Source organism: Pongo abelii, chromosome 16, assembly GCF_028885655.2.
Source record: "Pongo abelii isolate AG06213 chromosome 16, NHGRI_mPonAbe1-v2.0_pri, whole genome shotgun sequence".
NCBI classification, from domain to species: domain Eukaryota; kingdom Metazoa; phylum Chordata; class Mammalia; order Primates; family Hominidae; genus Pongo; species Pongo abelii.
This window is the reverse complement of record NC_072001.2, coordinates 68,693,376-68,717,362: the sequence shown is the minus strand read 5'-3', so window position 1 is coordinate 68,717,362 and position 23,987 is coordinate 68,693,376. Positions and strand designations below refer to the sequence as shown.

The window sequence follows — 23,987 nt, the reverse complement described above, 5'->3', positions numbered from 1 at the left end:
AAAAATTAATTCAAGATGGATTAAAGACTTAAATGTTAGACCTAAAACCATAAAAACCCTAGAAGAAAACCTAGGCAATACCTTTCAGGACATAGGCATGGCCAAGGACTTCATGACTAAAACACCAAAAGCAATGGCAACAAAAGCCAAAATAGACAAATCGGATCTAATTAAACTAAAGAGCTTCAGCACAGCAAAAGGAACTACCATCAGAGTGAACAGGCAACCTATAGAATGGGAGAAAATTTTCGCAATCTACCCATCTGACAAAGGGCTAATATCCAGAATCTACAAAGAACTCAAACAAATTTACAAGAAAAAAAAAACCCCATCAAAAAGTGGGCAAAAGATATGAACAGACACTTCTCAAAAGAAGACATCTATGCAGCCAAGAGGCACATGAAAAAATGCTCATCATCACTGGTCATCAGAGAAATGCAAATCAAAACCACAATGAGATACCATCTCACGCCAGTTAGAATGGTGATCATTAAAAAGTCAGGAAACAACAGATGCTGGAGAGGATGTGGAGAAATAGGAACGCTTTCACACTGTTGGTGGGAGTGCAAATTAGTTCAACCATTGTGGAAGACGGTGTGGCGATTCCTCAAGGATCTAGAAGTAGAAATACCATTTGACCCAGCAATTCCATTACTGGGTATATACCCAAAGGATTATACATCATGCTACTATAAAGACACATGCGCACATATGTTTATTGTGGCACTATTCACAATAGCAAAGACTTGGAACCAACCAAAATGTCCATCAATGATAGACTGGATTAAGAAAATGTGGCACTTATACACCATGGAATACTATGCAGCCATAAAAAAGGATGAGTTTATGTCCTTTGCAGGGACATGGATGAAGCTGGAAACCATGATTCTCAGCAAACTATCTCAAGGACAGAAACCAAACTTACCGCATGTTCTCAATGATAGGTGGGAACTGAACAATGAGATTACTTGGACACAGGGTGGGGAACATCACACACTGGGGCCTGTCGGGGGGTGGGGGAGTGGGGGAAGGATAGCATTAGGAGAAATAACTAATGTAAATGATGAGTCAATGGGTGCAGCAAACCAACATGGCACATATATACCTATGTATCAAACCTGCACGTTGTGCACATGTACCCTAGAACTTAAAGTATGATAAAAAAAAATTAAAATTAACTTTGAATTTTTATCCATAGACACAAATTATTTTTTTTTGAGATAGGGTCTTGTTCTGTTGCCCAGGCTGGAGTGCAGTGGCATGATCTTGGTTCACTGCAACCTCCACCTCCCGGATTCAGGTGATTCTCATGCCTCAGCCTTCCAAGCAGCTGACTACAGGTGCCCGCCATGACAGCCGGCTAATTTTTGTATTTTTAGTAGAGACAGGGTTACACTATGTTGGTCAGGCTTGTCTCGAACACCTGACCTCAAGTGATCTACCCACCTCGGCCTCCCAAAGTACTGGGATTACAGGCGTGAGCCACCGTGCCCGGCCTCCCAGCCTCACAAATCACTTTTTATAATTTTGTAAAAACTAGTTTTATTTGGCTTTATCTTCTTTTTCATTGAAAGATGCCACCAAGGTTTTAAGAGAGTGAGTGGTGAGCCTGGGTCAGGGCCCAGATCATGAGGGGCCTTTAAAAATTTAGACTTCATAGCATTTTGTTTGTTTGTTTGTTTTTAGAGATAAGATCTTGTCCTGGCTGGAGTGCAGTGACACAATCACAGCTCACTGCACCCTTGAACAGTTGGGCTCAAACAATCCTCCTGCCTCAGCCTCCTGAGTAGCTAGGATTACAGGTGCACACCACCACACCTGGTAATTTTAATTTTTGTAGAGACAAGGTCTTTCTATGTTGCCCAGGCTAGTCTCGAACAGCTGGGCTCAAGCAATTCTCCTGCCTCCGCCTCCCAAAGTGCTGAGGGCCACCACTCTAGGCCTTTATAGCACTTTTCAAAGGAAAGAATGTATGGAAGAAAGAAGTTCCTTTCTACTTTCTTAGAGAAATGTAGTGTCTACCAAGTTTTCTCTGCTTTCCTCTTTCACTTTTTTTTCCCAATAACCTCTCTTACTCCCCTCCTATCTTCTTTCCACAAATGCATATCCACCATCACATGCCAGACCCTGGGGGATCCAGCAATGGATAAAGCTCACCCTATTTTCAGAGCAGAGGCAAAGTTAATTGGAATTGGAAATGTGTAAAAGCTTTTCTTTGTTCAGTGAGTCTTTTCATTATTTAAAATAGAGAGAAGCTTTGTGGTTTTCTCAAATGCTCTGGAAAAAACTGAAAGAGGATTGAGAGCAATTTTAAAAGGAGGGGGAGCACAGTTTTCCAAATACATTTCAAAGGAAAAGAGGGAGAAACCTATAGATTAAAAGAGACTTCTGAGATATAGCAACAGATTTCAATATCTGGATCTTACTTGGATCCTGATTCAAACAACCAAAGTGTAAAAAAGTAAAATTTATGATATTTATGACACAACTGAATATTTGAAAGCTGATTAGATATTTGATGATATTAGGGATTTATTGTTAATTATGTTAAATTTGATAATGGTATTGCAATTATATATTTTTAAGTTCTCTTTTAAAGATACATAAGGAAATATTCCTGGATAAAATATTATGCTATCAGGGATCTGCATCAAAATAATATGTGGGGAGAAGTCAGTAGGGGTGTACATGAAACAAGATGAGGATTGCATTGACAGCAGAAACTGGGTGAAGGGCACACAGGGATTTATTATCCTAATCTCCCTATCTTTGTCTATGTTTGAAAATTTCCATAATAAAATTTTTTTCAGAAGACAGAAGGGTCATATTTATAATTGACTTCTGCTTTGGTGAAAATAGTGAAATAGGGAGGGGGGAATGATGAGAGGAAGGGGCTGGAGCTTGGAAGTATGATTTGGGAGTGAACAGTCTCCAGACTACAGGGGCAGGAAGGGAAATGCAGGGCAAAGGACATCATGGGAGTGTGAGAAGAGAGGGAAGAATGCAAGAGAGAAGTAGGTCCACTGCTCTTCCCCCACCCCTCAGCCTTTTCTTCGCTTACTCATTCCCTACCCCTTATCTCTGCAGATGAAAAATCATCTTGGGGCCAAATGCAGTGGCTCTTGCCTGTAATCCTGGCACTTTGGGAGGCCAAGGAGGGAGGATCGCTTGAACTCAGGAGTTCGAGACCACTCTGGGCAACATAGTGAGACCCCCATCTCTACAAAAAATTTAAAAATTAGCCAGGCATGGTGGCACATGCCTGTAGTCCCAGCTACTCGGGAGGTTGAAGTTGGGGGGGATTGCTTAAATTCAGGAAGTCAAGGCTGCAAGAAGCCATGACCATGCCACTGCACTCCAGCCTGGGTGACAAAGACCCTGTCACCACACACACACACACACACACACACACACACAAAATCACCCTGAGAACTTAACAACAAAGATTCTCAAGCATGAAGTCATGAAATTTTATTTCCATTTCACTTGGCAAGGTCTGGGAATCTGCATTTTCAACACATGCTCTGGGAGATTTAGATATCTAGACTTCCCTTTGAGCTCCCCAGGACCTAGCCCCTGTGAGAGCCATGGTTTTTCTGTCATTAACCTTTCCTCTGTCAGACTGGGGATCAAACACTGCCTTTCAAAGCCTTTGGGACAGCAGTCCACTGTTTCAAGGCAGGAAAAAATAAAGGGAATGAGAGATTATGCAAAGGAAACTATTTATTGATTTCCTTTAATGTGTGTGTGGAAACACGCAAATGCTGAGGGTCGCTTGAGTGGGGAAAAGAAATTCATCAGCCAGCTATGGCTTGAAAGACACCTTCTTTAAAGCCTTCTAACCTTTGTGCTGATGTTCTCTGATGTTATAGTCACCAAACAACCTTCTGATTTGTAATGGGATTCCACTAAGGAGGAAAAAAAAAACAAACAAACTAGTTGCCCTAAGCAACACAGTCCTCCTGGCAGCTGTGTCTTTTATCATCAATTTAATATATTGATTTTTCGCTTTCCAAGTCTCCCAAAAGCCTGTTATTCAGAAGAACTAGGTCACAAGATTTGATCATCCATCAACAAACTATCTTAAGCTTTAGAGCTGGGTAAGGTAATGAATCAGATCTTCCAACTGAGCCAGAATTACCACGAGGACAGTAACCCTATGGCTAAGTCATTGTCACATTAGGGGTAACTAGACACTTGCTTACCCACACATTCTTGGCCACATCCCTCTCAATAGGGCAAGATTAGAAATTATGACTAAGTTATCAGGCTGCCGCCTTACTTACCTGGAGCCCAATGCCTGCTCAAGCATAACTAGATCTTGACATGGTGAGATCAGCCAGGTTGGGGAAAGAAGTTTTGAAGCAAATAGGGCAGTCTGCAGGGCCCTGGGCCCCAGTGCTGGCAGGGATATTCCCAGGGGCAGGAAAAAACTACAAGCAACTGGCCCCACACTCTCCCACAGAACAAGCTGTGAGAAGTCAGACAGACTTGTCTGTTCAGTTCAAAGCATCCTCCTTCCTCGTCCCATCTCCTAATCTCGCCCCATCCTATCAGCTAAAAGAAAAAGGCAAATGCCTGCGGCCTTCTAGAGGCCTTTCTGTACTCACTTTGTAACCTATGTGGTTCCACATTGTTCTTTGAACCCTAACTACCCAGGGGCCTGCTGGCATCCATCTAAGCTTATCTCTGGCCGGGATTCCCTGGCTCCCTACATAGTTAGAAAGAAAGTCACCTCTTGCCCTCTTAAGGACCTCACTGAGGCACCGACTATAATGGAGACACCAGGCGGCCAGAGTGGCAGGCAAGAGCCCATGTTGCCTTACAGGAAAATCTGAGCACGCATGCCTTGTCCAGGATGAGGGGAAGGAAGGCCCTCTGCTTCCCTCAAAGAGGGGATAAGAGAATAAAGTGAGCATTTGGGCTGAGGAGACCAAGAGGCCAAGTCTTGAGGTAAATTGGGCTCAGGTCAGCTAAGAAGGATATACAAAGCATACCTCAGCCAGGAATTACAGTTTTGGGGTTTTTTCCCCCCAAGATTCTCGTGCGTTAGCCTCCCAAGTAGCTGGGATTACAGGCGCTTGTTATCATGCCCGGCTAATTTTTGTATTTTAGTAGAGAGCGGGGTTTCACCATGTTGCCCAGGCTGGTCTCAAACTCCTGACCTGAAGCGATCCGCCCACCTTGGCCTCCCGAAGTGCTGGGATTACAGGACTGAGCCACCACGCCCGGCCAGGATTTGTAGTTCAGGAATTGCAGTTTAAAAAGAACACGAAGAGTATTGTCAACCGGTTCAGAGGATATGAGAGAGGGGGCTGAAGAGTGACGAGGAAAATAGCAGGAAGGGTTGGGCTCGTGCACCGACGGGGCCCAGGGGAGTGAGGGGACAAAAGTGTGAAGCGGTCACAGAGTCACTGGGCCAGGTGAGGCCCATGGGTCAGTGGGGCAGGAGGGGGAGGAAAGAGCCCGAGAATGGGGAGAGACACAGGGCAATGCAGAGACACACGGCGGGAAACCCAGCCAAGGCTCAGAGAAGTTGGGGATTTGTGGGAGGAGAGGGGTGGCCGCGGATTGGCCATCGCGAAGAGAGGCCGCGCCTCCTAGCGTCCCTCTGGGATGAGCCAGAACCCTGCCCGGGCGACCCTGAAGCTCTCCAAGGACCGCCCCGCCCAGCGCGGAGTGCCGGCGCCGGGTTCCCTTCTGTCGCGCGGCCTTATAGTTCCGGCTGTGGCGCGCGGTCGGAAAGTTTATGCCGACGGACTGTGTCCGGCGATGGGCACGGGGTGAGTGGGGAGGCCGAGGGCCCGGGGCTGCCTTTCGTTGCTTGTTGGGGTTACAGGTGAAGGGGTTAGGGGTGAAGAACAACCCAGGGCCAGCGCTTGGCCTTCCCGCCACCGTGGCGGCCGCCCCGCGCCGTCTGTGAGGCGCCAGTTCCGGGGCGCTGCTCCCGGCCTCCCCTCGCTCTGAAGCTCGGGGTCCCCAGCTCCGCGTAAACTGCACGATTTCGCCCTCTGCTCAGCCCCCCTCTGCCCCCTCTTTCCAAGAGAGACTTCCAGATCCCACATTTTCTTGACTGATTTTAAAGGTAAAAATACATCTCCCACATGTGATTTTCAGTCTGGACTTTTAGAGATGAAATTGTGTCTGAGAACTGGGGAGGGACTCCCGGAGACTGACGGGAAAGCCAAAGAGCAGGTGGGGCCCTAGAAATTCAGGTAGAATCCCGCTTTGAGAGCGAGACTGCCGAGAATCAGTTCTTTATGAATGAGCTAATTATCACCTTCGGGGAAGAATTATAAACGTCTAGCTGATGGACACTTGGTATTCAAGGACAAATGGGTGGCTAGGGCCTATTTCTCAGACTTCTTGAGAAAGAAGAGCCCTAGTTTGAACAGTACACATGGGAAGGGGGTGGGGGTGGGAGACTTGGGGGCTCAGAATCCACCCAAGTGAGGAATACATAGTGTTGTTCTCACAAAATTGCTAGATTGTGGTGGGCAGGGATTCCCCCCTACCCAAGACGGAGTCTCACTCTGTCGCCCAGGCTGGAGAGCAGTGGCGCGATCTCGGCTCACTGCAATCTCTGCCTCCTGGGTTCAAGCAATTCTCCTGCCTCAGCCTCCCAAGTAACTGGAACTACAGGCGCACGCCACCACATCTGGCTAATTTTTGTATTTTTAGTAGAGATGGGGTTTCACCGTGTTGGTCAGACTGGTCTCGAACTCGTGACCTCAGGTGATCTGCCCGCCTCAGCCTCCCAAAGTGCTGGGATTACAGGCGTGCCTGGCCTTTTTTTATTTTTTTTTAATCAGTCCTAGATTGCTTGAGTGAACTATCCTTCAGGAACTTTCAGTTCCCCCCTTTACTCCAACCTGAGTACTAAATTGATTTCCCACGACTTTGTAACTGTTAATGAGGTGCATTTGGGAGTCGACACAAATGCATCAGTTGGGAGAAAGAGCCAGTTCCAGAGGTGTCTTCAGAGAAGGCAAGACTGCCAGCTGTCATCACTGTCAACAGCAGATTTCACGGGCTGAAAGTGCTTTAATGTATTTGATCTAAGTCTGTGTAAACTGTTTCCTCCCATTCTCCTAAGAGGTGAGGGCAGTACTCCTCATGATCCTCAACTTGTAAAAAGGCCTCCCTGCATGAATGGGACTACCACAGGAGCTGGGCAGAGGTGAGGGAGTCCCCCATATCTCTGCTTGAGAAGAGGAAATGTGTTTCTGGTGTCCAGAGTTAACATTTATAATGTATTTTGCTAAATAACGTGTGGTATATCTGGTGATTTAGGGGTAGTTCATTAGTTGTTATCAAATTGTTAGGCACCTACTATATGCCAGTTACTGTGATAAGTTTTGAGGAGACATCATGGGCAAAATCTGGCATGGTCCCTGCCCTTAGTGAGCGTATGTTATGGTCTAATATAGTGTAGTTGAACCAGTATTGTGCAGGACCTCGGTTTTGTTTTTTTTTTTTAATCGGGCCTATACTGCTTGAGTGAACCATCCTTCAGGAACTTTCCGTTTCTTCTTTTACGCCTATGCTTACAACCTGAGTTAACATTGTTTCCATGAACCAGTGTATTCTGAGTTCAAAACAGCCTACTTAAAAATGGAATTTTGGCCGGGTGCGGTGGCTCACGCTTGTAATCCCAGCACTTTGGGAGGCAGAGGCGGGTGGATCACGAGGTCAGGAGTTCGAGACCAGACTGGCCAATGTGGTGAAACCCCCATCTCTACTAAAAATACAAAAATTAGCCGGGTGTGGTGACACACGCCTGTAGTCCCGGCTACTCGGGAGGCTGAAGCAGGAGAATGGCGTGAACTCGGGAGGCGGTGCTTGCAGTGAGCAGAGATCGCGCCACTGCATCCAGCCTGGGCAACAGAGCGAGACTCCGTCTCAAAAAAAAAAAAAAAGAACAAATGGAATTTTAGAATATGACACATTTGCAGCTGGGCACCATCCTTAAACAAGCAGTCTGGCTACTGTTAAATGTTGCGAAGTGAATCCCAAAAAAGAAAGTTGTGAACATTAAATTTCTAACCTGTTTATATCCACCTAATCTCTCTAATTGTATATATGCATTATGATTTTTATGAAGTTGTAAGCAGTGTATAATACAGTTCTGGGGCCTGCTTTTCTCAGTTACTAATGCTTTCTGTAAATATTTCTGATATCTATAGTACCTATGTCATTTATTTATAGTTTTATGACATTTCATCATGTCAGCAGACTACAGTTTGCTTAATAATAGAGTAGCAGCAGGCTATATACCCATGAGCAGGTCTGTGTATCTGTAAACCTTTTTATTTTTGAGCACCAAAATGTTTTCTTTATGCTACTTCTCAATCCATAGTTTTGAATAACTCTATTTGTACATTTTGACTTTTTTACACAATTTCATGAGATAATTCCAGCTGTATAATTTTTTTTTTTTTTTTTTTTTTTTTTGAGATGGAGCCTTGCTCTGTCACCCAGGCTGGAAGGCTGGAGTGCAGTGGCACGATCTTGGCTCACTACAACTTCCACCTCCTGTGTTCAAGCGATTCTCGTGCCTCAGCCTCCCAAGTAGCCACCATGCCTGGCTGATTTTTGTATTTTTAGTAGAGACAGGGTTTCACCATATTGGCCAGGCTGGTCTCGAACTCCTGACCTCAAGAGATCCGCCCACCTGGGCCTCTCAAAGTGCTGGGATTACAGGCATGAGCCACTGTGCCCGACCTTACATATTCTTTAATTTTTTTCTTTTCCTTCACAAGTGAAGCACCATTGGCCAGTTTATGTACAATGAATACTACTGAGGCTAACAGTTTATTACTTTTGTTATGCGTAATGATTTCCAATTTGGTTTATGACTTTACTAGTCCTTTCATTTTTATATTTGGCATTCATTTTACTGAAACAAGAGCACCAACCAACAAAATAATTAAACACATGCACTAATACTGCAAAAAGGTTGTGACAGTGCCAAAAAACAATGGTTGTTTGTCAAATAGCACCACCATATGACAACTAGAAATGTTCTTCAGTAAATTAAGTGTTAGGAGATGTAGGAGTTTATTAAGTTGCATAAAAGTCGAATGTGTGAAAGACAAGGGCTACCTGAATTTAGCAGGGCTTTTTTTTTTTCCAATAGATATATTTAGATGGGCTTTGATTTATGGTCACTTAATGGGTGATTGTAAGAGTGGTCCTTACAATGAACTAAGCTGCTCACTTCCCTCTCACTGAGTTCTCTACAGATTATATCTCACCTCAGCTTAAATGGTGTTTGCCTCTGCTAATTTCTGGGAAGTTAGTTAAAGTTGTGATGAAAAATATTCTTTTCTCTCCATGACATGTAAGACCTTATTTATTTTCTGCAGCATTTCTCTGTTTATAGCTGTCTGTTTGCATTCTGATTGGGAACACTGGGATCATTTTCATCATGCCGACAGTGGTGGTAATGGATGTATCCCTTTCCATGACCCGACCTGTGTCTATTGAGGGGTCCGAGGAATACCAGCGTAAGCACCTAGCAGCCCATGGTTTAACGATGCTGTTTGAGCACATGGCCACAAATTACAAGCTTGAATTTACAGCACTTGTGGTTTTTTCATCACTTTGGGAGTTGATGGTCCCCTTCACGAGAGATTATAATACCCTACAGGTACAAAATGTAGTAAGTTATTGTATGTACAGGGCCTAAATTTGTTGGGAGGAAAACAGTGTTATAATGCATTGAACATTTAGAACTTTGGCATTATTTAATAAGTCTATGAGTACTTAATATGTGTAGCTAAACAACAAGAATTCACAACCAGTAGGTCGTATGCCTACTGTTTCTTCGGCACAGCTATGAGTTAGAGCTGTGAGTTGTTCCCTTATTTTCCTCTCTTGGTTTTCTGGAATTCTCTGTGGAAAAGTGAGCGTCTCAGGATGTAGTGCTCCATTCCCTAAAATTTAGGGTCTTTAGGCTGAACACTTAATTTTTTTCTACTCTCCCATAAAACTTGAGGAAATGAAAAAATAGCCCTTTCTTGTTCTACAATAATTCATAATGATATTTCTTTTCCAACAAATAGCTTTGATTTTGATACCAATAAATCATAATTTTCAAATCTCAGTTGGTAGATATTATCTTTCAAAGGTGTTTTCTGTGTTATGTCAGAATTTACTTTCTGACAACATCTCTAAATCATAATATTCATAATATTTCCAGCAGTGCCTAACACAGTGTCCTACCCATAGTGAGCAGTCAAGAAGTGTTTGTGGGCCAGGTGTGGTGGCTCACGCCTGTAATCCCAGCACTTTGGGAAGCCAAGGCGAGAGGATCACTTGAGCCCAGGAGTTTGAGACCAGCCTGGACAACATGGCAAGATCCCGTCTCTATTTTTAATAAAAAGAAGAAAAAAAAAAAAAAAAGAAGTGTTCGTGGAATTAAACTGAACAGTTTTAACAATTGTTAGGTGGTTTAGAAATACAGGAACAATAGAGTTTGAATTTTTTAATATGAGTAACAAAATTTTGTTAAATAATTCCTTTTATTATCTCAGATTTTTTAAGTGACTTAAAAGCTTTTTTAAAAAAATTACAGTGACTTAAAAAAATTTTTTTTAATTTCTTTTCCTGTAAAAGGATATTAAACTTTTAGTATATATGCTGACTTTCTTACAGGTGAATAAACTAAGGATTTCTGATGTTCTGCAGTTCTGAAATTTAGAGAATTGCTATATAAGGAGTGAGACGTAATGTTTTAGACCAGGAGCCCTGGAGTCAGACTGCATACTTACAAATCCAGGTTCTCCCACCTTAGTCATGAGACCTGGGAAAGTTATTTAATCTTTCTATACCTTAATTACTTCATTTAAAGATAGGGTTAATAATCTATACCTTATAGTTTTATTGTGATAGCTAAATGCATAAAAGTGCATAGGATGGTATTTAGAACATAGTTAATATTCAGTAGATTTTGTTATTATTTTTGTGATGTGTTTAAAAGTTCCTTTTAATTTTTTCCTTCAAGGTCCACTTATAAAAATGTAAACTTGGTGGACTGTTCACTCTTACCTGATAAGAGGATAGAATAAATGGAATTCTTTTAACTATCTTTAATAGTTGAAGAAGTCTGTTCTAACATTTTTCTTTAAGAAGCTATGCTTTGGTGCTCTCAGATACATTAGTGTCCCCTGTGTAACATTCATACTTTGAACAATTTATGTTGTTTTCTAATAACTAATTAAAACTAAAGAGTAACTAGCAATTTTATCTTTTATTCAATAAGGAAGCACTAAGTAATATGGATGATTATGACAAAACCTGCTTGGAGTCTGCATTAGTTGGTGTTTGCAATATCGTTCAGCAAGAATGGGGTGGTGCAATTCCTTGCCAGGTAATGATCAATTGTTTTTCATTGCCCTAAGTTAACAACATTAACCACTGGGGTGCTTCGATTTTCTTCAGGCTCTGACACAGCATGCATTGTAATTTCTACAAACTACATTTTACACTATTGGAGTCTTCTTAAGTGAAGGTACTAAATCAACACTAATGTGTTCAGAAAGCAGCAAAATTATGCCTTAAAGAAAGCATCCTTCTAGTAAATTGACTTATTGTAAACTAGTACTGTTATATAAAACACAAAGGGCTCACAGTGGAATTTTTGAACTACAATCCCTGGAAGGGGTCATTATAATTTTGAGTGATAAAATTGTAAACATCAGTATAATATAGCCTGTCTTCATTATCTCAATGCAATTATTCAGCAGACTTTTTTTTTTTTTTTTTTTTTTGGAGACAGGGTCTTACTTTATTGCGCAGGCTGGAGTGTAGTGGAGCTATCATGGCTCACTGTAGCTTCACCACCCAGGCTCAGGTGATTCTCCCACTTCGGCCTCCTGAGTAGCTGAGACTACAGGCAAATGCCACCATACCTGGCTAATTTTTTACACTTTTTTGTAGAGACCAGGTTTTGCCACGTTGCCCGGGCTGGTCTCAAACTCCTGGGCTCAGGCGATCTGCCCACCTCATCTCCCAAAGTGCTGGGATTACAGGGGTTAGCCACTATGCCCAGCTTTATTCAGCAAACTTTTAACCATCTCAACTGAGTTGTCTAAAAAGTGAGGAGTATAAAACATAAAATCTAGCCAGGCGTGGTGGCTCATGCCTATAATCCCAGCAGTTTGGGAGGCTGAGGTGGACGGATCACCAGGTCAAGAGATCGAGACCATCCTGGCCAACATGGTGAAACCCCCGTCTCTACTAAAAATACAAAAATTAGCTGGGCGTGGTGGTGTGCACCTGTAGTCCCAGCTACTCTGGAGGCTGAGGCAGGAGAATCACTTGAACCTGGGAGGCGGAGGTTGCAGTCAGCTGAGATTGCGCCATTGCACTCCAGCCTAGCGACAGAGCGAGACTCTGTGGCAAAAACAAACAAACAAACATAAAATCTGTTGCTCTTTACTTAGACTCCACAGTAGGCCACATTAGCATCAAATCAGAGCCGAGTAGTAGCAGAAAAAGATAACTGGAAATTTGCTCTATACAGATACTTTTGAAAAGTAGTAGCATATTTTGAAGGAAAAAGCAGAAACATTGCTAAAAGAAAAATCGTAATAGTCTACAACAGGAGTCCGCAAGCTTTTTTTGTATTTTAGGCTTTGTAGGTGTCTGTGGCAACTACTCAGCTCTGCTGTTATAGCATGAAAGCAGCCATAGATAATAAGTAAATGAATGGGTAGGGCTGTGTTTAAATAAACCTTTATTTACAAAAACAGACAGTGGGCCAAATTTAGCCTGTGGGCCATGGTTTGCTGGACCCTGGTGTGTGACTTTTCATTATGGGTTCAAACACAGGATTCCTCAGTAATGTCAGTAGCATCACTAGTATTTATTTTTTAATAAAAAAAAAAAGATTATAGCCAGGTATGGTGGCTCATACCTATAATCCTAGCACTTTGTGAGGCCAAGGTGGGAGGATAACTTGAGCCCCGGAGTTCAAGACCAGCCTGGACCACATAGTGAGGCCCTGTCTTAAAAAAATAAGATTGTGGTTGCCTGGGAGTCAGGAAAAGGTATGAATTGACTCAAAAGAAGCAGGAGGGAATCTGGGACGAGTTGGAACTATTCTTTATCTTGTTCGTGGGGGTGGTTACACGACTGAATGCAACTGTCAAAACTCATAGAACTGTATACTAAAAAGGGTGATTTTACTGCATGTAAGTTATATCTCAATAAACTCACCTTTAGAAAACAACAAAAACATTTTTTCTTGTGAAAACCACCCTGTTTTATAGAATATAGTGGATACTTGCTGAAGAAGTCAATAAATGCCTTTTGATCAATTTCTTTTCTGAAATAAAAAAGCTTTTTATGGCATCTCAGCTTATGGGCATTACTTATTTTGGTAAATCCATGCATATAGGATGTCTTATTTCCCAACATTATAGTGAATAAATGAAGTTTTGTTGTCAGTATCTTCTGAACTGAAAGCTAGCAGGTAGCACAGTTTCATTTGCTATTTCTTCTTTGGTTTTAGAGGAGAAATTCAGATTTTAAGAACCAGACCTTGTGCATCATGCAGACTTCTGACTTTTATGATTTTCTTCTTTTGAAAAAAAGGAAGAATCTGAATTTGAGATAACCTGAGGGCAAGGGGCCAAGCCTGAATCTGTCTCTACTAAAAATACAAAAATTAGCCAGACGTGGTGGCGCACGCCTGTAATCCCAGCTACTCAGGAGGCTGAGGCAGGAGAATCGCTTGAACCAGGGAGGCAGAGGTTGCAATGGTCAGCCAAGATTGTGCCGTTGCACTCCAGCCTGAGCAACAAGAGAGAAACTCCATCTCAAAAAAAACAAACAAACATTGTAGTAGAGGTGTTGGTTACTGGTTATTGTTTTTATAATCAGTTACTATAAAACAAACTTGTTTAAATGTGGAATTTTTGGCCAGGCACGATGGCTCACGCCTATAATCCCAGCACTTTGGGAGGCTGAGGTGGGCAGATCACCTGAGGTCAGGAGTTAAACACCAGCCTGGCCAACATGGTGAAATCCTGTCTCTACTAAAAATACAAAAATTAGCTAAGTGTGGTGTCGTTCACCTGTAATCCTAGCTACCTGAGAGGCTGAGGTAGGGGAATCACTTGACCTGGGAGGCGGAGTTTGTAGTGAGCCGAGAACGTGCCACTGCCCTCCAGCCTAGGCAACAGAGCGAGACTCTGTCTTAAAAAAAAAAAAAAAAAAAAAGTGGAATTTTTAGCCAAGATTTTGTTTTTTATTTATTATTATTTTTTTGAAACAGAGTCTTGCTCTATCGCCCAGGCTTGAGTGCAGTGGCATGATCTCAGCTCACTGCAGCCTCTGCCTCCGGGCTCAAATGATTCTCATGACTCAGCCACCTGATGAGTAGCTGGGACTACAGGAGTGTGCCATCACACCCTACAGCTAATTTTTGTATTTTTAGTAGACAAGGTTTTGCCATGTTTGCCAGGCTGGTCTTGAACTCCTGGCCTCAAGTGATCCTCTGGCCTCAGCCTCCCAAAGTGCTGGGATTACAGCTGTCAGCCACCACACCCAGCCTTAACCAAGGTTTTAGACAGCTGTACTGTGTCTTTATTATTTAGTAAAGTCTGTTTCATTTTGACATTACATGAAATATTTCATTATCCCATAGCATCTGAAAAAGCCGGCAGAGGTAAATCATTGTATAGCAATTCTTGGTACCTAGAAAAGGAAATTGCCTTGTAGTCAATTGACTGTCATGCCAAAAGATGACATCCTTCCAGGGGACCTCTATTAAGCATTCTTGGGTTTTATCAGTAAGTGCCAATCTTGATATTTCACACAGTGCCACCACTTAATACTGCCTTAAGGGCCGGGCACGGTGGCTCACGCCTGTAATCCCAGCACTTTGGGAGGCCGAGGCAGACGGTTCACAAGGTCAGGAGTTCGAGACCATCCTGGCCAATATGGTGAAAATACAAAAATTAAGTGGGCGTTGTGGCACACACCTGTAGTTCCAGCTGCTCGGGAGGCTGAGGCAGGAGAATCACTTTAACCTGGGAGGCGGAGGTTGCAGTGAGCTGAGATCACGCCACCGCACTCCAGCCTGGGTGACAGAGTGAGTCTCCGTGTCAAAAAAAAAAAAAATACTGCCTTAATGGCCTGTGATTATCAAGTTACTGGACTAGGCTAGGGAGAGCAAAAGTAATCCTCTCCTGGGATGCGTGGGAAGTCTGTCCCCCACAGGATCATTCTGAAGCAATGAAGAAAAGGAAAATGATTTTGCAATTACTATCCATTGTTGGTATATTTTATTGGTTTTTTTCAAATTACAGGTTGATTAAGAATGCATTTTAAAGATCTTATATATTTCTGGTTAAATAGCCTTTATAAATACATATTTTAACCAGGTGTCATTTTAGTTGACCAGGTGTAGAGTTTGTCGTCTTTGAAAATAAAGTGGCAAAGTTCAGACTACTGTGCTGGTACTTCCTAGGAGCACATGTGAAATGAATCTTCATTCCATATTTGACATTGGTATTTAAGGTACCAACTCCTTATCTAAGAGTTGGGGTTCTAGTTTTAATACAATTAAGTAAGAATTGGTTGTGAATGTTTTTGTCCTTTTTTAAGTGTTCAGAGGCAAGCTTTTAAAAAATATTTTATTAGATGAAATAGAGTAAAATGCACTGATCTTAAGTATACAGTTCACTGAGTTTTGACAAATGTATATACCTATATAACCACTACTACAATTAAGATATAGTATTCTTTATCCTATAATGTGGAGTGGGGTTCTAGCACCTCACAAAATTTTCTCATGCCGTTTTTTTTGTTTTTTTTTTTTTTGCGGGGGCAGGTTGAGGGTTTATTTTGTTTTTCCAAACAGGGTCTCACTCTGTTACCCAGGCTGGACTGCAGTGGCATACTCACTGTAGCCTCGACTTCCCAGGCTCAAGTGATCCTCCCACCTCAGCCTCCCAAGTAGCTGGGCCTGCAGGCACGCACCACCATGCCCAGTTAATTTTTGTATTTTTTGTAGAGGCAGGGTTTCACCATGTTGCCTAGGCTGGTCTTGAACCCCTGGCCTCTAGTGAGCTGCCTGCCTTGGCCTCCCAAAGTGCTGGGATTACAGGTGTGAGCCACCATGTCAGGCCTGTTTTTTTTTGTTTGTTTGTTTTGTTTTAAAAAGACAGAGTCTCTCTGTTGCCTAGGCTGGAGTACAGTGATGTGACCATGGCTCACTGCAGCCTTGACCTCCCAGGCTCAAGTGATCCTCCCACCTCAGCCTCCCAACTTGCTGGGACCACAGGTGCATGCCACCACTCCTGGCTAATTTTTTTTTTTCTAAGTTTTTTTAGAGATGGGGTCTCCTTATGTTGCCCAGGCTGGTCTCAAACTCCTCAGCTTAAGCAATCCTCCTATCTTGGCCTCCCAAAGCACTGGGATTACAGGCTTGAGCCACCGTAGCCAGCCCTGGTGCCCCTTTCTAGCAGTGAAAACACTGCTAAATGGGACTGCTTTAAATATGTAATTTAATGTACAACCTCCTCTCTCTCTTTTTACAAACAGGTTGTCCTGGTGACAGATGGCTGTCTTGGCATTGGTAGAGGGTCACTGCGACATTCCCTAGCCACTCAAAATCAAAGAAGTGAGAGCAACAGGTTTCCACTACCTTTTCCTTTCCCATCTAAGTTATATATCATGTGCATGGCGAATTTGGAGGAGGTAATACCTTTTGCTAAGTTTTTAGTTTGATTAGGCATATTTTACAGCTTAGTTTATTTTTCAGTATATACCACTAGTGCTATATTGTATATACTGTAGCATTGAACTCCACTGGTTTCAGCTGAGGCTGGTATTTTATTTGAAAACATTCTGGGTCTCAAATGTTCTTTGAAATTTCAGAGTGTTGCCCCATCTGGGGAACATAGCTGGAGCTATTATCCATCCTGCTGATGGGTGCATAAAGGGTCAAGGTGTTCTTTTTGGTGTTATTCATTTCCCTTATTTAAGAATTCTTATGTCCATTCCACCAGAAATGTTGATAGGAGTGTGCTTTGACTTTGACCGAAGAGTAAAGTAACATTATTCTGATATATGTTTTATTAAACACTTAAATTTTTGGTTTTCCCATTCATTTGGGAAAGTGATTTAACCTTTTTTCCCCTCAGTTTTTCTCTGTGTAAAATGTAGATAATGATGGTTCTCACCAGAAGACGTTAGAAACGCTTTGGAGGGAAGATGCTGTGTAAATACTAACTGTGGTCACCTCTGAGAATCTTTGCAAAACTCCTCCTGAATGAAATAGCTCTACCTGTGTCATTTTACCTAACATTCCTCTTTGGTAACCTTGAGTCAAAATTGTTGTAGTTATTTTCTTCTCACATTGGCTATTAAAAAAAATAATCTGTTATTTATTGCCTATGTTATTGTAATGGCTTTGAGCTTGGTGTGCTGAGAATAATCTGGCATTTTGTGCCAGCCACTTTAAGGGTCATCTGTTTTGCTTTATAGCTCCAGAGCACTGATTCCTTGGAATGCCTTGAACGTCTCATAGATTTAAACAATGGTGAAGGGCAGATTTTTACTATTGATGGCCCCCTGTGCTTGAAGAATGTACAGTCTATGTTTGGGTGAGTATATGCTTAGAGCTCTTTTGCCTTCTTTACAATCCAGTATTATAATTCGACATCCAGAAAGACTATCTGTTTTACTGTTCCTAATGGTGTCATTTCATTTTCCCCAAGTTGTACATTTTTCAGATAAAGCGATGGGTAGTAATGGTTTTTTAAAGTAAATCTATACTGTCTGTAGATACTGACTTCCTTATTATGACTCAGCAAGATTTCAAATTAACTTGCTCTTGGGCTTTTCAGAATTGAAATTTCCTCACCAAAAATGTCAGATTTTGTTCTGTTTTACAGATGGTCAGGTCTTAGTTTTGGAACCAACTTGAAAGGAAAACAACCCTTGCGTCCTGAAAAATTAACTTTATATGTATCGTATTACTCTTCCTATAACTATTAATTATCATACTCTAGAAAACTGATAGATCTGGCATATACGCCTTTCCATGCTGTTCTCAAGTGTGGCCACCTAACTGCTGATGTACAAGTCTTCCCCAGGCCAGAACCTTTTGTTGTAGATGAAGAAATTGATCCTATCCCTAAAGTCATTAACACAGGTAACTTTTTAAAAAAACTTCTTTCTTAGTTTCTCTGTTATCCTTACTTTCTTCTGACTTGTGACTTTTACTCTCTTCTCTGTCTAGGAAGGTTGAAAAGAAATATATATTGTGATACAGGTTGAGTATTCCTTACCCAAAATGCTTGGGACCAGAGGTGCTTTAGATTTCGGATTTTTTTGGGGTTTGGGATATTTGCATTTTACTTAGTGATTGAGCATCCTTAATCTGAAAATCCAAAGTGCTCCAGTGAGCATTTCCTTTGAGCTTCGTGTCAGCTTCATGCATGTGTAATAGTTGCGGATTGTGGAGCATTTTGGATTTCAGATTTTCAGATAGGGGATACTTAACCTGTACTAGGGTGCTGTTGTCATCAGCACTTTGGATTGGAAGATTCATTACCTAAGGGGTGGCAGAATATTGGTCTTTTATGGTAAGGTCATCAGCTGATCTCCAATCCTAGATAATTATAACCACGAATTATTAGAGTTGGAAATCATAGCCGTATTCACTAGCATTGAAATCTTTGAGATGATTCTTAATAGACATACTGAACTTAACTAGTATCATAATTAAGATCATATAAGAAGGGCTAGCTTCTGTACTTTGCAGTATGACTCTTGCTATGTGACCCTGGGAAGTCTTCCTCTAGTTCTTATTGGCTAGGTAGGGAGAATCAACCAGATGGTCTTGGAGTTCTTGGATCTGATATAGTGTACTCTTCTAGCCCTGCTGCTTATATTATGACTGAAAGAAAGTGATGTACCACAGCTTTTACCTGGTTCGTGTGGCCAATAGTATGCTTAACTGAGACTGGCAAAGTGAAGAGTCAAAAATAGCAAGGAGCAGTGGAGAGGAGACTTGCTTCCTGTTGGTGGGTGGACTCCTTGAATGTTAGGTGCATGTTAAACCTTTTAGGGCTGGATATTATCAGTGTTTCAGTCACCATTACAGCCTGGATGTCCAGCGTAGTGCCTGACACTTAGTAGGTGCCCAATAGGTAATTGTTCAGTCAATAAATGATTAGAATTAAATGTTCAGTGAATGCTTATTGTTTGTGGTATACAGCTTTTTAAGGAGTTTTGGAGTGAGGGGCTGTGAACAGTCTTTTTACTTTTTGTACCTTTAGCTTCTGGCTATCTGGAAGCAAGGCATCCGTCTCTTCTACTGTGACTAGACAGCAGTATAGTAGGTTGTACCAAAAGTCTTGTTGCCCATAACAGTTAGATTCCACTTCCTTCCCATCTTTTTTCGATGAGTAAATTTGAATAGGTCTTTTCTTTGCCATATAAACTCTTAGTGAAAGATCTTTCTTGCAGCTAAACTACTTTAAAATAAAGTAGACCTTTTCTACTCAAATGAAAAATATCTAGCTGCTTATACTAATGCATTTATTACTCAGCTAAGGGAGGTAAGGACAGCAAACCTCCAGAGAAGCACACTTCCTAATGTATTAGAAATATGGTCGGGCGCAGTGGCTCATGCCTGTAGTCCTAGCAGTTTGGGAGGCCAAGGCGGGCAGATCACCTGAGGTCGGGAGACCAGCCTGACCAACATGGAGAAACCCCGTTTCTACTAAAAATAGAAAATTAGCCAGGCGTGGTGGCACATGTCTGTAATCCCAGCTGCTTGAGAGGCTGAGGCAGGAGAATCACTTGAACTTGGGAGGCAGAGGTAGCAGTTAGCTGAGATTGCGCCATTGCACTCCAGCCTGGGCAACAAGAGTGAAACTCCGTCTCAAAAAAAGAAAAAAGAAATATAAGGTGTTCACCGTGATTCTGATTTTTAAAAATTCTTTTGAAAATATGGGTATTAATCTAGAAGAAAGACTGAAAAGCACATCAATAAAATATTAATAGAGATTTCCTTTGATTATGAATAATGAGTGACTTTTTCTTCTTTATAATTTTTATTGTTTTTTAAGTTTTTATATAATCGAAATTTTTAAGTTCTTTTGGTTACAACATTTATTTTTATTTATTTTAGGTTTTCAACAAATACTTTTGGTCTTTACTACAGCTTCTATAAAGCAGAGAAATCATTGTCATATTTAGACTGCTTACCCTAGTTTTGTAGAGAATACAGTTCTTTCTCAGAGAGATGTTTTTAATACAGTAGCTTTATTCTTCAAAGGCTGATTGTAGTTGCTGTGGAAGTGTTTGACTATGACGCCCCCTGGTGACCTGAACATCCCTGATTACACAGAGGGATTAGACCTTTCAGTTTTTGCCTTGGCTGAGGTCCTAACCTTATAAAAATAAAATTTAGCTGATTTTGTCACATAACTTAGACTCATTAAATAAATGACAGTTATCATTATTTCCTGAGCAGCTTAAAATGCAAATTATTAGATGACTCCATAGGCAAATCTAATAACTTTCCCAGTCATCATATTTGAAACCCCAACCTAAACAGTGCATTTGTGAAATGTAATACACAGAAAATAATGTACTTTTCCATAGAATGAATTAATTCTATGTTGATTCCTTCATTTCAGATTTGGAAATAGTGGGGTTTATTGATATAGCTGATATTTCAAGTCCCCCAGTTCTGTCCAGACATCTGGTCTTACCTATAGCACTTAACAAAGGTGAGTTCCTATTCCACTGATACGTCTGAAGCATCTTATTAACTAAAGTTATTCTTAAATCTTAGATAGTAGGATAGCCCATTTTGCAGAATTTAGGGGAAAGGAATAGTTACAGAATTGGTTTTAGAAAATGGAATATTGCCTAATATATCAAAAAAATAATTCTGCTTTACATGGTAGAAACATTTTGACACATGTTTACTGTGTGTTGGTTTGTGAACTTACAGTGAAGGTCCTCTTTAGAGATGAGAATGCTTAGTCCCTCATCCAGGGCTCTGCCTTTCCTAGTGCTAACATGCTGAGAAAGCTTAAGTAGTTATCAGAAGGTTACTTGATAAATGTGCAAGTCAAATACAGCTTTATACACGGAAGAATCACATCTGTTCTTTGTTCTACTGGTGCCCAGAACATAGTAGATAACTCAGTAAATATTGTTGAGTGAATGGGTGAATCCAGGCCCTTGTGAGTCCTCTTTACTGCAGCATATATCTCTAGGAACTATAAAGTCATCTCTCTAAATTCAACATCTCTCTGGAGAATGCTAGACTCTAGCTCTTTAAAATTATCTTTTTCAAGCGTGGCACTGTGCTGTGGTGGGTATAGAGCAGGAGCTTTTGTCCCTGACTGGCTACAGGTTCAAATCCTAGTTCTACCCTTAAAATTATCCTTTCCTCTGTTTTAAGTTGACCATCTACTTTATATTTATCAGCTTTCTCTAAGAAGTGTATGTAGTCAGTCAGGTTTTCACATACTGAGTAATGACCACATTCCATTTATGCCCAGGTTATCTCAGTTGGAGTATTGAATATTCTATAACCAATCACACATTCACAGACAGAATCTTGAATATATACCCACAGACGGCTTTATAATCACTGTGTTGATAATTATTATTCTCAGAGAACAGCCAGATTTCCCTTATTTCTAAGGCCCTGGGGAATTCTGCATGCCAGTATACTTGCCAAGAAAGAAATTGAGCAAAATAAACCATTTATATAGGGGACTAGTGAAAAAGAAAAATACGGGAAGGTGGCCGGGCACGGTGGCTCACACCTGTAATCCCAGCACTTTGGGAGGCTGAGGCAGGTGGATCACAAGGTCAGGAGATTGAGACCATCCTGGCTAACATGGTAAAACCGCATCTCTACTAAAAATACCAAAAAAAAAAAAAAAGCCGGGCGTGGTGGCAGGCGCCTGTAGTCCCAACTACTCGGGAGGCTGAGGCAGGAGAATGGTGTGAACCTGGGAGGCGAAGTTTGCAGTGAGCCGAGATCATGCCACTGCACTCCAGCCTGAGCAACAGAGCAAGACTCCATCTCAAAAAAAAAAAAAAAAGAAAGAAAAAGAAAAAGAAAAATATGGGAAAGCAGAGTAGGGCCATGTTGTAAGGGCTGTTGAATTGTCTAGCTAAACTGGGCTAATTCTTCCTGTTGAATTAGAAAGTCTTTGAACAAAACAGAGCAGACAGATATTTTTAGAGGGAAGTTAATTGTAGGAAGATTCATCTGTCAGCAGAGTGTGAGAGAACCTGGAGAATCCAGTCAAAAAGCTTATAGAGTAATCATTGTTTACCTTTGGGGACTCACATGCATGTGCTGCCCTAAACCTGTTGGTTATGAATGCACTTGACATCTCTGTATCTAATTCTGTTTAAATGGGTGCCTGAAGCTTCCAGACAGCATCTAACTAAACATCCTAGTAGAACTGTGGAAAATGGATTTTTGTGTGTAAGCTTTACTAAGATAATTATATCTCAGTATTATATGAAGTACACATACCATATACTTCACCCATTTAAAGTGGTTTTTAGTATATTTGCAGAGTTGTGCAACCATCACCACAGTCAATTTGAGAACTTTTTTATAACCCCAAAAAGAAACCCTGTACCCTTTAACTATCAACTCCTAGACCCCTCCCCCCATTTCCCCTACCCCAAATAACACTAATATCCTTTCTCTATATATAGATTTGCCTATTCTGGATGTTTTATATAAATGGAATTCATATAATGTGTGGAAACTGACTTTTGTATAGACATTGGAAAACTGGAATGAGTTTTTCCTGCTTGTTATAATATTCCCTTAGAACTCTACACTATCCCTTAAAGGCTAGAAACATCCAAGAGTATAAATTGGGGTTTGGGGTTTTTGTAGGTAATTTCAGTCTGACCTGTTTTCTCTTTTTTTCACAGAAGGTGACGAGGTGGGTACTGGCATCACTGATGACAATGAAGATGAAAATTCAGCCAATCAGATTGCAGGCAAAATACCCAACTTTTGTGTCCTGCTCCATGGTAGCCTAAAAGTGGAAGGAATGGTAGCGATTGTTCAATTAGGGTAGGAAACTTTGTTTACATTTGGTTGAATGAAAGGGAAAATCATTTTACAAAGTGAAGTATTTTGCAGACTTTTCTGAAAGAAATAGAAAGGTCTTTGTCACCTTTTTCCTTTTCCCGCCACACTTTTCCCACCTGCTGCTACATTCCTTTTTTGTTTGTTTTGTTTTTTGAGACAAGGTCTTGCTCTGTCCCCCAGGCGTACAGTGGCATGATCACGGCTCACTGCAGCTTCAACCTCCCAGGCTCAAGCAATCCTCCCATCTCAGCCTTCCAAGTAGCCATGACCCAGGTGTGCACCACCATGCCTGGCTAATTTTATTTTATTTTTTTTAATTTATAGAAGTGGGGTCTCACTGTGTTGCCCACACTGGTCTTGAACTCCTGGGCTCAAGGATCCTCCCACCTTGGCCTCCCAAAATGCTGGGATTACGGGCATTGAGCCACAGTGCCTAGCTGCTATTACCTTCTAAACTACTCTTTTAATCATCCCCTAGAATAAGTGTGGAGTGAGCCTTTTAATTACGTTGCCTTTATTTTATATCCTTTCTCAATTTTCCTCTTTCTAATCCTATCTAGAATACCTGGGTTCTGGTTATAGCAATGCTACTAACTTGCTTTAGGATCTTAGGCAGGATTCACAGGCTCCTCATCTATAAAATGAGGGGATAGAACGAAACAAAAAAAAAAGATGCTAATACCATTGAGCATTTTATTATGTGCCAGGCACTCCTCTAGGTATTTTACATATGTTAGCACATTTAATCCCTCATAACAGCACTATATTGGAGGTATCAGCATTATCCCTATTTTATAGATGAGGAGACTGAGGCTTAGAGAGGTTGTGGAACTTGCCCAAGGTCACACAGCTAGAAATGAAAGAGCCATGA

General features: G+C 41.4%; 2 protein-coding genes across 13 annotated transcripts in view; one reads left to right on the top strand and one right to left on the bottom strand.

Moving 5' to 3' along the window:
* Positions 1–5,584, bottom strand: part of SLC24A1 (solute carrier family 24 member 1) — a 45,262-nt gene extending 39,678 nt beyond the window's left edge. For all 6 annotated transcript variants that reach the window (XM_024232691.3, XM_054532811.2, XM_054532808.2 and 3 more), the window contains exon 1: positions 4,287–5,584. The gene's annotated coding sequence lies outside the window, so the exon portion shown is untranslated. The remainder of the gene's footprint in view (positions 1–4,286) is intronic.
* Positions 5,585–5,629: 45 nt separating this feature from the next.
* Positions 5,630–23,987, top strand: part of INTS14 (integrator complex subunit 14) — a 32,049-nt gene continuing 13,691 nt past the window's right edge. Inside the window, exons 1-9 of one of the 7 annotated variants that reach the window (XM_063716181.1) lie at positions 5,781–6,085; positions 7,097–7,180; positions 9,386–9,652; positions 11,267–11,374; positions 16,558–16,713; positions 17,503–17,621; positions 18,030–18,172; positions 20,670–20,762; positions 22,954–23,098. In XM_063716181.1, coding sequence (XP_063572251.1) covers positions 9,431–9,652; positions 11,267–11,374; positions 16,558–16,713; positions 17,503–17,621; positions 18,030–18,172; positions 20,670–20,762; positions 22,954–23,098 — 986 coding nt within the window. In that variant the 5' untranslated portion in view covers positions 5,781–6,085; positions 7,097–7,180; positions 9,386–9,430. Of the gene's footprint in view, positions 6,086–6,117; positions 6,196–7,096; positions 7,181–9,368; positions 9,653–11,266; positions 11,375–16,557; positions 16,714–17,502; positions 17,622–18,029; positions 18,173–20,669; positions 20,763–22,953; positions 23,099–23,987 lie in introns of those variants that run through there. The other 6 variants (XM_009249932.4, XM_002825570.6, XM_002825569.6 and 3 more) reach the window with 6 other exon arrangements.